This window comes from Melospiza georgiana, chromosome 19 (genome assembly GCF_028018845.1).
Source record: "Melospiza georgiana isolate bMelGeo1 chromosome 19, bMelGeo1.pri, whole genome shotgun sequence".
In the NCBI taxonomy this organism is placed as follows: domain Eukaryota; kingdom Metazoa; phylum Chordata; class Aves; order Passeriformes; family Passerellidae; genus Melospiza; species Melospiza georgiana.
The window spans coordinates 5,635,558-5,650,933 of record NC_080448.1 but is presented as its reverse complement, the minus strand read 5'-3'; the positions used below and the strand labels follow the sequence as shown (position 1 = coordinate 5,650,933).

At 46.3% G+C, this 15,376-nt stretch overlaps 1 protein-coding gene across 4 annotated transcripts in view; it reads left to right on the top strand.

Annotated features, from left to right (window-relative positions):
• Nucleotides 1–15,376, top strand: part of CLIP2 (CAP-Gly domain containing linker protein 2) — a 311,706-nt gene that overhangs the window by 41,358 nt on the left and 254,972 nt on the right. For all 4 annotated transcript variants that reach the window (XR_009115389.1, XM_058037407.1, XM_058037409.1 and 1 more), the window contains exon 3: nt 9,403–9,935. Coding sequence is in view for 3 of the 4 variants with exons in the window: in XM_058037407.1 (XP_057893390.1) it covers nt 9,403–9,935 (533 nt within the window). In the remaining variant the exon portion in view is untranslated. The remainder of the gene's footprint in view (nt 1–9,402; nt 9,936–15,376) is intronic.

Below are 15,376 nucleotides of genomic sequence, written 5' to 3'. Positions count from 1 at the left end.
TGCAGGAATGGTCCCAGGGTCCATCCAAGTGGGTTTTGTGTGGGAATGATGCTTGAGAAAAATTCCAATATGTAAAAAGGCTGTGAAATATCAAACCCCTGATGCTCAATTAGTTCTTCTGGTGGGGGAAAAGCACTATGCTTTACTTGGCTGCTCTTTACACTGTTTGGTGCTCAAGAAAAATTTCTCCAGTTCAGAACAGTCCCAAGACTGCTGCTCTCCCTCTGTGCTAGTGCCAGTGTTCTGCCTGGGAAATGGTTTATAAATGTCTTATTAAAGACCTGTGTCTGCCTCCTTTTCTTTCTTTCTGTCATTGGATCAGCTCAGTGAGAGCAGCTGTCCTCACTTCCATCACAGCAGCCCCAAACCACACTTGTGCCTTGCAGATTCCCACAGCCAAAGAACAGCAGACAGCTGTGCACGTGTGTGTGCTGGGCTTTGTGGGCATGGGGGTTCAGGCTGAGCTCCTCCTCGAGCTTCTCCATGCTTCTTTGAAAAGAAAAGACTCCAAGAAATCAGCCTTGTGCTAGTTTTGTGTGGAGAAGTGAACACATTGTGAGACTGCAGCACTGCAGCTGAGGGTGAGTGTGAGCTGGGCATTCCCTGGAAGGAGGCTCCCTGTGCATGGCAGGAGCCTTTCCTGTGAGTATCCCCTCCCCTGCTCCTGTTTTTGTTCTCATAGGTTACCCTGGGCTGCTTTCTGATTCTCCTTTCTGCCCCTAAGTCTTTCATTGCTTGCAGTGGTCAGTGGGAGGAAACCCAGTTTGGCTGTGGGGCTACTGGGACAAAACGGAGTGAGGCTTTAGAGCTAAGGGCTTGCTGGAATAGAAAAATGTATTTTCTTGTCAGAACAAGTTATGGTGAATAAAGTGAGTAATGCTTCTATGTGGAATATTCTCTAGTTTGAGGTTTTATTGTTTAAGGAAGTGATTTTATTATTTAAGGAAGAATGGAGAATATTATTTTGTAATACACCCTGGGTTACTTTAACATACTAACTGGTGTTCATTAAATTCTAGTTTTGCATATTAAATTCTAGTTTTGTATGTTATTTCTAGAGATGAGGGGTGGCACATGCTGAGGAAGAAGATATGGGTGCTCCAGTCTTTGTTAAACTTGCAAAGCTGTTAAAGTTGTGGGATTCTTGTTTTCATTGTTTCTGGTGAAAACAGGGTGCTTCTTCAGACGTGTGATATATAGACCCTGTTTTAAGGCTGAAAAATGTTAAACTAGAGTGTTGAAAAGTGAATGTTGAAAGGATATGGTTTTAAAAATAATAATTATGTAAAAATTAAGACTGCAATTTTGAGATTAATAGATCCAGCCATATGCTGCAAGGTAATTATCCCTCAGTGAAAGAAACCTTGTGCATTTTCTACTAGTCACTGGCCTCCCTTGTACTGCCAAAACCAATCTACTTTGCGTATTTTGTTGAATACTGTTGTTTATTAAAAAAAAAAAAAACTTTAAATCCTCACACATAAATATATAGCTTTGCTGTTTGTTTCTTTTCAGAATTACAGTGGATTTGATCTAGCATAGCTGGTAACTCCCCACCTCCTCCATCTCTAGCAGGCACCAGGAATGTGCCTCCTGCCAGGGGCAGGGCAGATTTTATACCAGTCAGCATCTTGAATGAGACTTTATAAGAAAGCCTTTGTTAGGGGTGTCTGTGTCAGGCTCACTGCCCTCCCAGCTGCCTCTTGGGAGGCAAATATTTGTCTCAATGGGCATCTCCTTCCATTCAGTGCAAGACATCTCTGCAGTGCTCCTTACTGGGTTTTGCTTCTCATTCATAATTCTCATTCTTACTCTCTTCCTCCTCATTGCAGTTTTATTTCTGGATGTGCCTCCTCCCTTCAGAGGAGCTGAACACAGGGATGCTGAAGTTGTGTCAGATTTTAATATCCATTGGGGTTATTCCTGGGAGCAGCAGGGCAATAGATTTCCAGGGTGCCAGATGCAGAGCTTGCCTCTGTGCCAGATCTTGGCCCCAACCTTTCAGCTTTGAACTTGCAGAGCTTTCAGCTCTTATTTCCAGTCAGCCATAAATCTCTGGGGCTCCTTCCTCCCACAGTGTGCTGCCAGGCAGTTGGCTATTGTCTGCACAGTGTTGCTTTTTCTTACAGGTACCTCTTCCCTCTCTGTTTCTGCCTCACCCTGCAGTGTGAAAGGGCTGTGATAAATCCTGCAGAAAACAGCTGCTTCCTTGCTGTGCCCCATAATTTGAATTTCCATGTGGCAGTGGGCTGGCTTTCACCTGACTGCCAACAGCATCATGTTTATGTAATCCAGGTTGCTTTGAGAAGCTCAAATCCCCATGTGGTAACCTAGAAATTCCTTGTGGCAAGGGCTCACCATCAGTGAGAGCTGTGGAGGCAGCAGGCACCAGCCCTTCTCCCACAGGAATCTGTGCCTGTGTGGCTGCTGCTGCTGCTGCCAAGGGAAGAATCCCTGACCCCTGCACTGGAGGTGCAGCAGTTGTGCATCCTCCTCTCTTGCCCAGTAGCCAAGCTGCTGTAGGTGGTGGGGAGCAGAGCTCTGCACTGTCCTCCTGCGAGGGGGAGCTCTGATGAGCTCTGTTCTCCCTCAGTGAAGTTCTGCAGAGTTGTGCTTGCAGATGAAATGGAACTGCAGAGCCAGAGAAGCTCACAGTAACTGCAGTGTAAAGGGTGAGTAAAACCCACTGCACCAGGAACTGAGAGCTTTGTGGCTGTAGGGACAAAACCAGGCTGTTCTCCAGCCCACAGTGGAGGGTGGTTGTGGGGGTTCCCGTTGAGGTTTCCCTGGGTCTGGATTGAAGGCACTTGAGACAGTAGTTCATGTTTGCACTCAGGTGTTTATTATTTCTTATCAGTAAAACAGTCTCACTGCTGTGAGTTCTGCAGCTTTCCATTAGAAGGCACAAAATGGCCAACAATCTCTTGTTACAAGGTCTTTTAAGACTAAACTATCCAATTAAGAACTGACACCTAGATTATTTTCCCTTTTAACCCAATAACTGATCCCAAAGAGCTGCAATGGGAGCTTTTCTGCCCAATTACAAAATGCCACCCAAACCCATGGAGAAGAAGGAAGAAGGAGCATGAAGAAGAAACCCAGGATGACACCCTGTGCCCTCCATCTTGCTTCCATGCACACCATACTAAAAATCCCAAAACCTAAATTTCTCAGCACTTGATACACCTACACTGCTCTCTGTAATCTATTTCACACTTTTGTGGATTCTATTTTATTTTGAAGTCTGGGAAATTTTTTCCATGAATGAGGGTCAAAGTCAGTGCTCCCCTGGGGGTCAGGGCACTCCAGAGCCGACAGGAAAATATCCCCTGTGTGCTCTGGGTTTCCACAGGTGGTGGGCTGTTGGATGGGGTATTATCATCCACCACAGATCTTTGGTGCTCTGAGCAGGGACAGTGTCTGAGTGTCATCCCCACCTCATCATCTGAGCAGTGAGCCAGGCTGCTCCAGTGCTCCAAGGCTCTTGAATAATCTCTGTGGCAGTAAAACCAGCCCTTATTCCTTTGAGCTGGCACCCCTGTGGCCAGCAGTAGGGTTTTCCAAGTGACAAAATCTTGGCTTGAAATGGGCATTACAGTCCCCTGGTCTCAGGACTGTCCTGAAGCCCTGCCCGGGCTGGGAGGAGCAGAGCTGGTACCAAAAGGGTTTTTTTTGACCAGTCTGGTTGCAAGGCTGCACTTTGAGATGCTGACAGACTGCACAACTTGCTGCCCCATCCCAGGTCAGTGGCATCTACAGCAGGGGACAGTGACAGGAGGGTGAAATGTCTTCAGTCTGGTGCCAGTGGCAGCTCTGCCAGGCTGGGGCACTTTTGGTGCTGGGTGGTGGATGAGAAGTTTATTGATTTACCATGGAGAGGGAACACAGCTGGGATTGGGTGGGCAGCTCTGTGCTGCATGTCTTGTGATGTTTGAAGGTAAAAACCTCTGAAAATTAAAATACAAAAGAAAAAAAGACCTCTTTTAGGAGCACTGTAAAGTTCTTCTGTGAACATAATGTTTGTGCTTATTTCTCCCTCCTTCCTGACATGAGACACTACTCTGGAATCTCTCTTCTTTCTTTTCCTTGGTTGTGGTTTTAGTTTTTTGTTGTTGGTTTTTTTTTTTTTTTGGGTTTTTTTTTTTTTTTGTTTTGTTTTGTTGGGGTTTTTTTGAGCATGTGGTTTTGTGGGTTTTTTTGGTTGAGTTTTTGGATTTTTTTGTTGCAGTTTTTTCTTTCCTCTTTCTTTTAAATCTAGTGTGCCTCCATTTCATCAATTAACTGCTTGTCTCCTGATTCCCATGGCAACACAACAGGCTGTTGCATTTCTGAGCCCTTTGGCAGTTGTGGTGCCTGGCATGTGTCTTGGGAGCAGCCAGGCCACAAAAGGGTTCTGCAGGGAGTAGGAAATCCATGGGCAGCACTCCCTGAGCACTGCCTCTCACACTGAACTGCTCTCCCCTTCCTCTCCCTCCTCCCCTTTACATACAAGTTTCCTTTCCCCTTTGTTTCAGTTGCCTGGTGTGAAGAAATGAGCAACTGGAGTGCTGTGGGAGGTTAAAGGATGTGCAGGGAGTGAGGGGATGGATGGATTCAGTGGATGTGACTGAAACACAGCACGAGGCTGAGATGTCAGGGATCCTGCAGGGAAAGGATTCCTGCTACTCCTGTGCTCTCTTTCTCCCACTTCAGTTTCCAGGGCTTTCCTGAGGGGGGGTTCTCGCTTCTGTACTGTACAAAGCTTCTGTTCACTCCTTCCTACAGCAGTTTCCAAGAGCTGGAAGAATCCATGCCCTTTTTGCAGAAGCCCTTGTGCTTCAAGGGATTTTGGACACATGGCTTTCATTGACACGGTAACAAGAGCCCTGAGAACAGGCTGAGACTTGAGTTAAACTTTTAACCTCTCCAGCTCTTGGCTGGTGGGAATTTGGCTCCTGAAGTACTGGTGCCCTGTCAGTGTGGGTCCCTAAAACTGGTGGGATGCAGGAAGAGCTCTAAGCACCAGGTTTGCCACGGTGGTGGCTGATGTGGAAGGGAAGGCAGAGATTTGGAGCTGGATAAGGTGTGCATGCAGTGGATGCTATGTGTGACTGATTTACATATTGTTGCTCAGCCCTGGAAGCTGTGACCTACAGGAAACCCACTTAATCTGAAAAGAATGAGCCAGCTAATGAACACAATGGGGCTGTAAAGCTGGAAAGCCTGAGTGGAGGAGATCCTGCTTGTTGTGTCTTGGAGCCTGGTCCCAGTGAGAGGAGGAGGGCAGCTGCTGCTGGGGAGGTCCTGGCTGGCAGGTGAGGTCTGCTCTGGACAGAGCAGCACAGGGAGATCCTCTTGGAGCAGGAAGAGCCTTCCCCATCTCTGGCTTCCAGGTGAGCTGCTGAGCTGGAGCCCAGTAGTGACCTTCAGAGAGCTCCTGTGGCTTCTTGGTTGGCATCAGCAGGAACTACCAGGGCTGGAGTAGAAAGAACCCAGTTTGTTCTGTTGGGTGGGTTTCTCTTGTGCAACTCTTCTCTATTTCATACCTGAGATCTGTACCCTTGGTTTGCTGTTTCTTAGAACTTTTTTCTTAGCGAATTTTTTGGAACTTGTTGGCATTTCTCTGGGGAGTCTGCCTAGAACAGGAAGGCTTTTCTTCTTCAGATCAGCAAATCCAAGTGACACAGACCAATAGACCAACTCCTTTTTAGGCTGGAAAATCTCAGGACTCTTTCATGGCAATCCTCTTGGGTGGGTTTCCCTTCAGCTGTAAGAGGTACCAGGAGAGTGGCAGTGCCAATGTCAGCTCTCTGGGAGCAGTGCCATCAGCTGCTCTCACTTTTGGGCTTTCCTAAGGTACTCATGGGATTGAAGTCAAGTTACTCATTGCTCCATTTGCCTTCTGAAAGGCTGGTGACCAGATACCTACCTGGGAGGATCAGAGCTTAGTCTGCTTGGACTACTTGGGATGCTGTCTGCCATCTAGCTGGTGGGTTAGTAAAAGCCAAGAGAAAAGAATTCAGCTTGATCATGGTTGCTCTTGGTTTCTCTGAAAACCTCCTGCACCAAAGCCATTAGCTGCTCTGTGGTTATTATTTCATATGTGGGTAATGAAAGCCATGAAAAACACAAGTTTCTACACCGTGGCCATAATAAACAAGGTGAACCTTCAGGCAGTTCCTTATTTACATCCTGTGCTTTTGAATAATTCACCTCATGCTCAGGAATAATGATGTTTCTGCCTGCACTGCTCAGAAGCCTGGGATGAGATTGTTTCCTTGAGATGTAATTACTGTAGTTCAGCATACCTGCTTATCAGACAGGCACCTAAAATGAACAAGAGTGTGTAAAGTTCCACAAAAATTCTGGCTTTTGGGGGAGGACAGTGTTGCACCAGGAATCCAATGAACTGTTCTTTATTTTTTTTTGCTGGTCCAAGTCAGTTTTGAAGGTGTTTACTCTTGCAGTGAAATACAGTGAGTCTAAATGCAATTTTAAATCCTGCTGCATTGTTTGTTCAGCCTTGGGCAGCCTTCCTGCCTTTCTTTGCTTGAGCTTTGCAGCTGAAGGGTTTGCTTATCCCAGCCACATTGCAGAGGTGCTTGTGAGAGTCAAATGACCTGTACCTTGACCATTAACTAACACCTGAAATCAAGAGCTGTGCTGAAACTCATACTCAGTAAGTCAAGAAAAACAGTTTTGATCTCTTCTCAGTAGAGTAGCAGAGCCCCCCAGATTTTATGTGCTCATAGTTCCCCGTACAGGAGGTCGAGTGTGGCTGTCCTTGGCATGGTGGGTATGTGTGCACAGACATGTCAGTGGCACAATCTTTGTGTGTTAGGGTGCTCTGCCAAGCACAAAACCGAGGTGTAATTTGCGTTTCTAATTTAATTTATTCTTGTACCCATCGCAGACCTTGCTGGTGATAAACCCCTGTAGCCAGCTTTGGTTATTTAACTTGAAGCTTCTTAAAATGTAACTTGCTAAGCTGACTGCTTTACTATCTTGTGTTATTAAGCATTGAAATGACAATAGTGGCCTTATTTTCTGCCTATGATTGTTTTTATAGTTCAGATGGATGGAGCCCTATTTCCTTCGCACTTCTTTTTATTAAAGTCTTTTGTAAAGATCAAAAGCTCTAAGTATCCTTACAGTCTTTGGGTTTAATTTTTTTTTAAGGTGAAACTGGTTCTTGGATGTAATGCTGTCCATCTGATGGAGCTCATCTTGGTGTACTGTCCTACAAAACTGAGAGTGGCACAAGCTTAAATGCCAGAAACTTGCCCAAAAGCCCCCAAAACTTCTTGATGAACACATGAGGTTGAGGAAACTTCCAAGGCAGGGTCCAGAATCCAGGAGGAGGCTCTCCCTGGGAGCTCTGCTGGGAGCTCCATGGTCTCTGTTGCCACCAACATTTTCAGCTGGGAACAGTATTCACACAGCTGGGGACACTGTTTACTGTCCTTCCTGTGCCCATCATGGGATTTTCCTGAACATTCCCCATGTGTTATGTCCCTTTTGGCTGATCTTCTCAAGAGCTGTTCCAGCCCCAGCCCACTGAGCCCAGTGAGCTGTTGGAGATAGTTCTGTTTGTGAGAGGAGTTTGTACAATCACCCCTTAACTGCTGCTCTCTTCTTGTCCAGACAAGGTTCAGACCAAGCAGAAGTGCTGCTTCCAGGGCCCCCAGACTGGTGGCCATAGAAATTTGTCAAGTGTTGACTCTGGAGTCCAATAAGAACCCAAGTGTCAAGATTGATCCCTCACAACACACATGATTTAGCAGGAACTAAGTTCTTCATGCTATTGCCCTGGTGCTCTTTTCTTTCCTCTTTCCTAGACCTCTAGCAAAGCTTTCAAGTATCTTGCTTTGAGAGCTTTTATGTTTTTCATTCTTTCTAGGAGCTGAGCCTGATCTGTCAGGCCCATTACTTGTGGAAGAGCTGTAGAAGTGTTGTGGACTGAGCCACAGTGATGGCTGAGGCTGAACAAGTTTCACAGTTCATTACACATAAGCACTCAAGTTTGGTTTGTCTCTGCAGCTGCTCAGGGTGTCCTCTGCCAGCCTTCTCTGGCAGCAAATAAAAATTTTCTCCTGGCTGTGCTTTAGAGTTTTCTGTTTGGTGGCACCCAGAAACTTCAGTTGAAAGTTGGGCTGAAGAGTCCAGGGAGGTTTCACTGAGCACAGGATATGTGGGACCAAGCCTCCTGCAAACACCCCCTATGCCAGCTGTGTGGGAGAACCACACCTGGCACCTCAGGGCTGTTGGGAGCTGAGGATGGCTGAAGGTCCATGGTATGTGACTTACTGGATCTTATTTTACAAGCTTATTTCCTCACTTTCTGTTGTGGTTTCTTTTAGGGCTTTACTCACACTCCCCCTTTAACCCTCAGAGAGTTTTAATGAAGTTCTCATGTCCTTGTCATTTGTTGCCTGGGGCCCAGGCTGAAAGCCCAAAGTTTGTGATAGGAGGGTTTGACAATGGGGTCAGCAAGAGTTGGGTCACTGCTGTCTCATTTGCTTGGGTTGACTCTGTTCCCATTCAGGCACCTGCCATGTATTTAAGGGTCCCCTTTTGTATTATGGAGAGTTTTGCTTGTCAAGATTCTGCTGGAGAGTGTGAGCAGAACACTGCATACCAGCATCACCTGCACTTCTCCTTCCCCAGGCAGCAGAGAATTGCTGGGAGGCTGGTGCTGGAAAAAGGGCACTCATTATTGCCAGTTTATTGAGTTCCATGCACATTGTGTGACCCTGCAGGGCTGTGCATGAAGGTTTATAGATGCTTCCTGTTTAGAGAGATGCTGTTTATATTGAACACGCCCCAGGTGTCTGCTTGCTGCTGCATTTGCTCCAGCAAAGGACACAGCAGGAGCTGGGAAAAATGGGGAATTTGTGGAGGCCACTCTGTGGTCCCACAGGAGCAGTTAGTGGGACACACTATGAGGTTCTCATAGTGCCAAGTACTGAAACATCAGTGCCTCACACTTTTTTTTTTAAATATATATATTTTGATTTATTTTTTGGGGTAAAAGGATGACCTTGGCTTCTTCCTGCAAAGCAGCAGTTCATTGGGCTCCCTTTGGTCCTTAAGCACGTACCACCACTCCTGTGCTTCTGAGCTTATCCACACCCTGGGGCTGTGAGGGGGCTGAGGTACTGTAAAGAGGATGAAGACATAGGGTCATTTCTTTGTGTTCTTTGTGAGACCGGCAGAAACTGGGCAGCAGATGGAATATCTGTGCAGATTTACACTGAAGAAGGTGTGTAAGTAATGGCATCACTCAGGTTTAATCCTCACAGGGCGTACACCTACAATCTAAGTTGTAACAGATGTTTTCTTTCCGTAAATGCCTTTTCCTGGTGTTTTGGCTTCCTTCTAGGACTTCTCCTTGTACCAAAACCTCTTTTCCTTGATCCACAGGCTCCCCTTTACACAAGCAGGGCACCACATCCACCGCCAGCACCGAGAAGTCGGCTTCGAAGGTTGCCGAGGTGGGCGATGATTTCCTGGGAGACTTCGTGGTGGGCGAACGCGTCTGGGTGAACGGAGTGAAGCCAGGAGTGATCCAGTACCTCGGGGAAACGCAGTTTGCTCCGGGCCAGTGGGCAGGGGTTGTTCTGGATGACCCTGTGGGTAAGAATGACGGCTCCGTGGGAGGAGTGCGCTACTTCGAGTGCCAGCCGCTGCAGGGCATCTTCACGCGACCGTCCAAGCTGACGCGGCAGCCGGTGGCCGAGGGCAGCGACGCGCCCTCCGTGGACTCCCTGACGGCTCAGAACTTGTCCCTGCACTCGGGGACGGCCACGCCGCCCCTGTCCACGCGCGTGATCCCGCTGAGGGAGAGCGTCCTCAACAGCGCCATGAAAACGGGCAACGAGTCCGGGTCCAACCTGTCGGACAGCGGCTCGGTGAAAAAGGGGGAGAAGGATCTGCGCCTCGGGGACCGTGTGCTGGTGAGTTGGCTGGGGGGTATCGGTGGGGAAACACAGGGCACCAGCTCACCAAGAATTTTACAGCAGCCCTCAATTTTACTACTCACTTTAAAAGTTTTTTGACCAAGTGTGGAAACCCAGGGCACTAGGTATGTTTCCCTGTCTGCTCTAGGGTGCTCTGACCCCCAGGGGAGCACTGACTCTGTGGTGGTGTTCACAGGGGCACCAGGAAGAGGGAAGAGATGAGGATCTGACTCCGTGTTTCAGAAGGCTGATTTATTATTTTATTATATATATATATATATTATATTAAAACTATACTAAAAGAATAGAAGAAAGGATTTCATCAGAAGGCTTGAGCAGAATAGAAAAGAATGATAACAAAATCCCGTGACTGACCAGAGAGAGACACAGCTGGGCTGTGATTGGCCATTAATTAGAAACAGCCACATGAGACCAATCACAGATCCACTTGTTGTATTCCACAGCAGCACATAATCAATGTTTATATTTTGTTCCTGAGGCCTCTCAACTTCTCAGGAGAAAAGATCCTAACAAAAGGATTTTTCATAAAATGTGTCTGTGACAGACTTTGACCCTCATTTATGAAGAAAGTTCCCTAAATTCCAGAATATGCTAGAATCCACTAGGGTGCGAGGTAGACTGTAGAGAGTAGTGTAGGTGTATGACTTAGGTGGGAAATTTAGGTTGGGTGTGGTGCAGCAGCCACACATGGGGGAAAGTGAACCTGAGGATCTGCCCTCTTTTAATGAGTTTTTTTGCTCCCATTTTCTCCTTTACGTCGTGGGGAGAGTGTTCAAGTGAGAACTTATGATTTTACAAGCAGCAGCCATAGAAGGCACACCGCAAACTATAAAATCTACGGTAGACCTGGCTCTGTTCTTTCTGAAGCAGGCAAGCAATGGAATGATGTTCTCCAGACTTGTTTTACCCCTTTCTTCTCCTGACCATAAGTCCTCTGAGACAGGACCTGTTCCCTGAACACTGCTCACCTCAGTGGGGCCCACCCAGAGTGAATTTTGGCATAGCCACAGGATACAACCTGGGAGCATCTCTCCCCTGGGCTTCTGTTGAGTTGTATTTTGGGAATGGTCTGGGTTTTCAATTTTTTTAAAATGAGGGTGCATCCTTAAAAGCCTGCCCTCCCTGCCTGCTAATTTATCCCCCTCAGATGTTACTAGATAAAGTTTGTGCTGTGACTTGTTAGTGTAATAAATCGCTACCAAAGAGTGAGCCTGGAATAAGCTTAGTCTGTCTCTGGTTCTAGCAGGAATGCTCAGCATACAGAAATATGAGGAATTGTTTGCACACAGTCATAGAGATCCAGGAAAAGAACAGATAATAACAGGAAGAAATAATTTGCTGTTATGGTTCATTCACATCTGCTTGGCTTGGCAGCTTTTATTTTACTTATGGGAGGAGTCAGTTAATCATGTTGAGTATTGGAATACATAAACAATAATTCTGAATTAACCTGACTTGCCTCAAATTCCTTGAGCTCATCCTCTATGGATGGGTACAGTTTTAGCTGTCTTTATTACTCCTAGTGTTTCCTTTTCTGAAAGAGTGTATTTTTATCTGAGAGTGGCTTTTAGATGTATGGAATCCACCAAAGGCTTTTCAAATGAGGGAGAATGTGTTTTCAGTGAGTGCTTGTGATGGAGCACAAGGTTGCAGGGGACCCTTCCAGGTCAGCCAGATGGACACCTGGCTCTCTGCAGTCAGGCTATTTCCTGATGGTGCCTTTCTTCAACTTCATTACAGTCCATTATAGCTTGAAGACATTTTTGCTTTTCAGTTACTTTGTTCCAAGACCCTCTCTGACTCTCCAGCAGTGACTTTCAGCTTTCCATTAGAAGCTTTCCATTAGAAGAGTTAGATAATATTTGCCTTTGGCACTCAGACTTTTTCCCAGAGATGTAAAAATTGCATTAAAGAGATGAAAAATCCACCCTAATGTTATAGAACTCATCTCTTGAAGTCTGGCAAATAAATGTGGGACAATTAACCTTTGCTTTAGTGACAGCTGAGCTTCCTGAAGTGGGATAATTGCTGAAGTTCTGTTAATGTGAGGTTGGCTTATTGCCTTTCTGCAGGGAAAGAAGGGCTGGAAACAGAGCAGTGGAGCATTTTCTGCCTGGGAGGAATTTCTGCTTGGTTTTTTGCCTAAGAAAATGTATTTTGCATTCTTTGTGGAGAGGCCTTCTTAGCAGCTGAAATCATTCCCCTTTAGATGTCATTACTCTGAAGGAGTGGGGGAAGTAGGTGGTTTTATTATATGTCAGCCTAAATAAAAAATAATTTAAATTAAAAGATTCTTCTTAGAATAGGTATTCTGCCCTTCAGCCATGCTTGTACTTCCTAACTGGAACTGTGCAGTTCAGCATAGAAATGGAGTGATAAGTAAGGCTGTTTAAGGGCCAGTGGCTGATTCAGTTGCTGAGGGGTATTGCCCAGATACCTTCTGGATGGATGCCAGGTTTGTGATTTTGCTGGAACTTGCAGGGCTTCAAAGCCAGTGCAAACGCTGGGACAGCAACATTTACAGGGAGAGTCAGTGAGGCAGCTGAGCCTGGACAGGGCTGTGTGGAGCCTGGGCTGCTGAAATGGATCCTGGCCTTCCCCTGGGCGTGGGGTTTTAATCATCTTGCCTGTCTGCTGCAAACTGCTTTTGCCTGCAGTGTGGTGAAGCTGCTGGCAAATGATGGGAAGCACTCATGAATAAACAAATTATGTTCTTTCTTCAGTGTTCACCCCCCCACCTGTCCCTGCCACAGCCCTGCTCAGCCAGCCTGGGGCTGCAGAAAGCATTGAACCTCCTGAGTGAGAAATTGAACCTCCTGAGTGAGAAATAATTTCCTGAGAAGCTCCCTGGGCAGGAGAATTGCAGCCTAAGCCCTTCTCCTTGGGCAGAGACAGCTCACTGCTCTGCTGCCAAAATCCCTGAGCTGTTTCAGTGCCTGAGACTGAAGCCTTGCTGCTGGAAAGGCGTGCAAGGTGGCATGAAGTGTGAAAAACACCAATCACTTGGTTTTAAAATTTTAGAAGTTTAATAGTAATAAAATGGCTATAAAAATAGTAATATAATTAGAGTAATAAAAATTTGCATAATTAGGATTAGGACAATATGAGACAATAAAAATAAAGAGTTATGGACAGTCTGGGTACCTATTTCTGAGCAAAATAGCCTGAAAAAGGACCCACGTTAACAGAGGATTAACCCTTAAAATCAACAGCCTGTTGCATATTCATACATCTCATACATGATGCATAAATTCCATTCAAACACAGGATTCTGTCTGGTCAGTGTCAGCTTCTTCCTCTGAATCCTGACAGAGTCTTCATGGCTGAGCAAGGCAAGAAGAACTCGATAAGGGAGCAATAAATTTTTTTCCTCTGAAAGATTCAGGTGTCCTGTGGCTGCTACCTCGGTGCAAGTCTTCTGTTAAAAAAAGTATCTTACGTAGCATAGTTTCTATTTTAACCTCATGTTATAACCTAAAACTATATTTAACACACTACTTAAGAAAATTAATACAGCATCACTTTCTAGCATAACACATATAACATTCATTTTAATATTTGTGAAAAGACAATCATAAAATACACTTTTTTTACATGAAGGAAGGATTCCTGCTTTTTATTCTCCTGGTTAAGCTCTCCCATCTTGTGAAGCCCTACAGGTGCAGCAATGCTCCTTTCTCAGCCAATCACCAGGCATATTCCCTTACTGCTAACCAGGCAGAAAAGGAGGAAGGATCCCATTCTGTAGTTGTACCAAGGCAGGATTCTCAGTGTTCCAGTGCCTGCTTAGAGCTCCAGCGTTGCTGTGTCATGGCTAGGGAGTGCAGCAGAATGGCAGTGTGGGATGATGGATCCCTGTCCCTGTGGAAGTTTGTGACAGGCAATGGGAAGGGCAGTGTTCCAGCTGTTTGCAGGATTCAGGAGATAAGAAAACATCTGGGGCTCCTGTTCAGGGCTCTTTGCTCACTGTATGGGATTGTTGCTGGAAAGAGGCTTTTTACAGGAGTGTGTAGTGTCAGGATAAGGGGGAATGGCTTCAGACAGAGTAGGGTTGGCTTTGATATTAGGAAATATTCTTCCTGGTGCGGGTGGTGAGACCCTGGCCCAGGCTGTCCAGGGAAGCTGTGGTTGCCCCATCCCTGGAAATGTTCAGGGCAAGGTTGGACAGGGCTTGGAGCAACCTGGGACAGTGGAAGGTGTCCCTGCCCATGGCAGGGGTGGAACAACATGAAATTTAAGGTCCTTTCTAACCTAAACCATCCTGTTTCTATGCAGTGAAACAAAGAGGGAAATAAATAGCCCAAGGCAACTGCCCTGCCCTGCTGCCACATTAACCCTTAGAGGCTCTTTCTGCACAGCCTCCTAACCATTCATTTGGGCTGAGCCACTGCCTGGCCCTTGTCTGCTTGTGCAGTATCTGTAGTTAAATGGGAGCTGTGAGTGGAGTGTGGTGGAACAAACTGTGTTAATAACAGGGGCAGACTTGGCATTGGAGCCAGCCCCAGGAGGAGATGCTGTAATTCCAGGCTTTCCTCTTACACCACCTCCCTAGGATATTATTTTCTCCCTGGTGCCTGACAGATAAATGCACAGAAATGTCTTGCATCAGCACTGCTGTCAGACTCATTGCTGTGCAATGCTGACTTGTGCTGTGGGGATGGGTAGGCACAAAGATCAGTGGTTGGATGAAAAGAAACTATAAAAATTCCTGTAGCATCACACAGGGAGGGCTGGCCTGTAATTCCTGGCTGTCTGTTTCTCCCCTTACCTTAAAAGCCAGCTCTGGCATTCTCAGATGACATGGTGTTTATTCAATCAGATAAAGCTGCTGATAGCCAGATTGCACATGGATGTAAAGTTGTATTTACAGATAAACCTGACCACAAGCCAGTTCTCCACCTTTCACCAGCTGCTGAATGCTGGCCCTGGCTGTGGCTGGGACACAGCCCCAAGTATGTGATGGCCACTTTTACCCCCTTGCATTATTATTTCAGGTGATCTGTAGTAGCTGTGCCTTTGCCAAAAGCACCCTCTGTAAATCAAGTATTATTGTACAGTGATTTTCAATGCTAGAAGAGCTAAACTGTGTTTGATGGGAAATCACAGCTCCTGCCTCTCTCAGCTTGGGTGGAAATAGGATCCTTGAGTGGGTGGATGAGTATGGGGGGGAGGAAATAAACCCAGCCATTCATCCCAAAGGAAAGGATGGTTGCTCCAGTTTAGAGGCTGGGTAGAGCCTGCAGGCTCAGCTCTAACCAGAGCAAGCCTCATTTGTCCAGTATAAGGTGATTACCAAGTTCTTGTTGGCATCACCCAGTAGCAGAGTGGAATAAGCTGATGTGCTGCACACAGAAAGTACTTGCAGGTCCTCAGAGTGTGAAGCAAGTGTCCTGTGTGGGCTCTTTTCCCCACCCCTT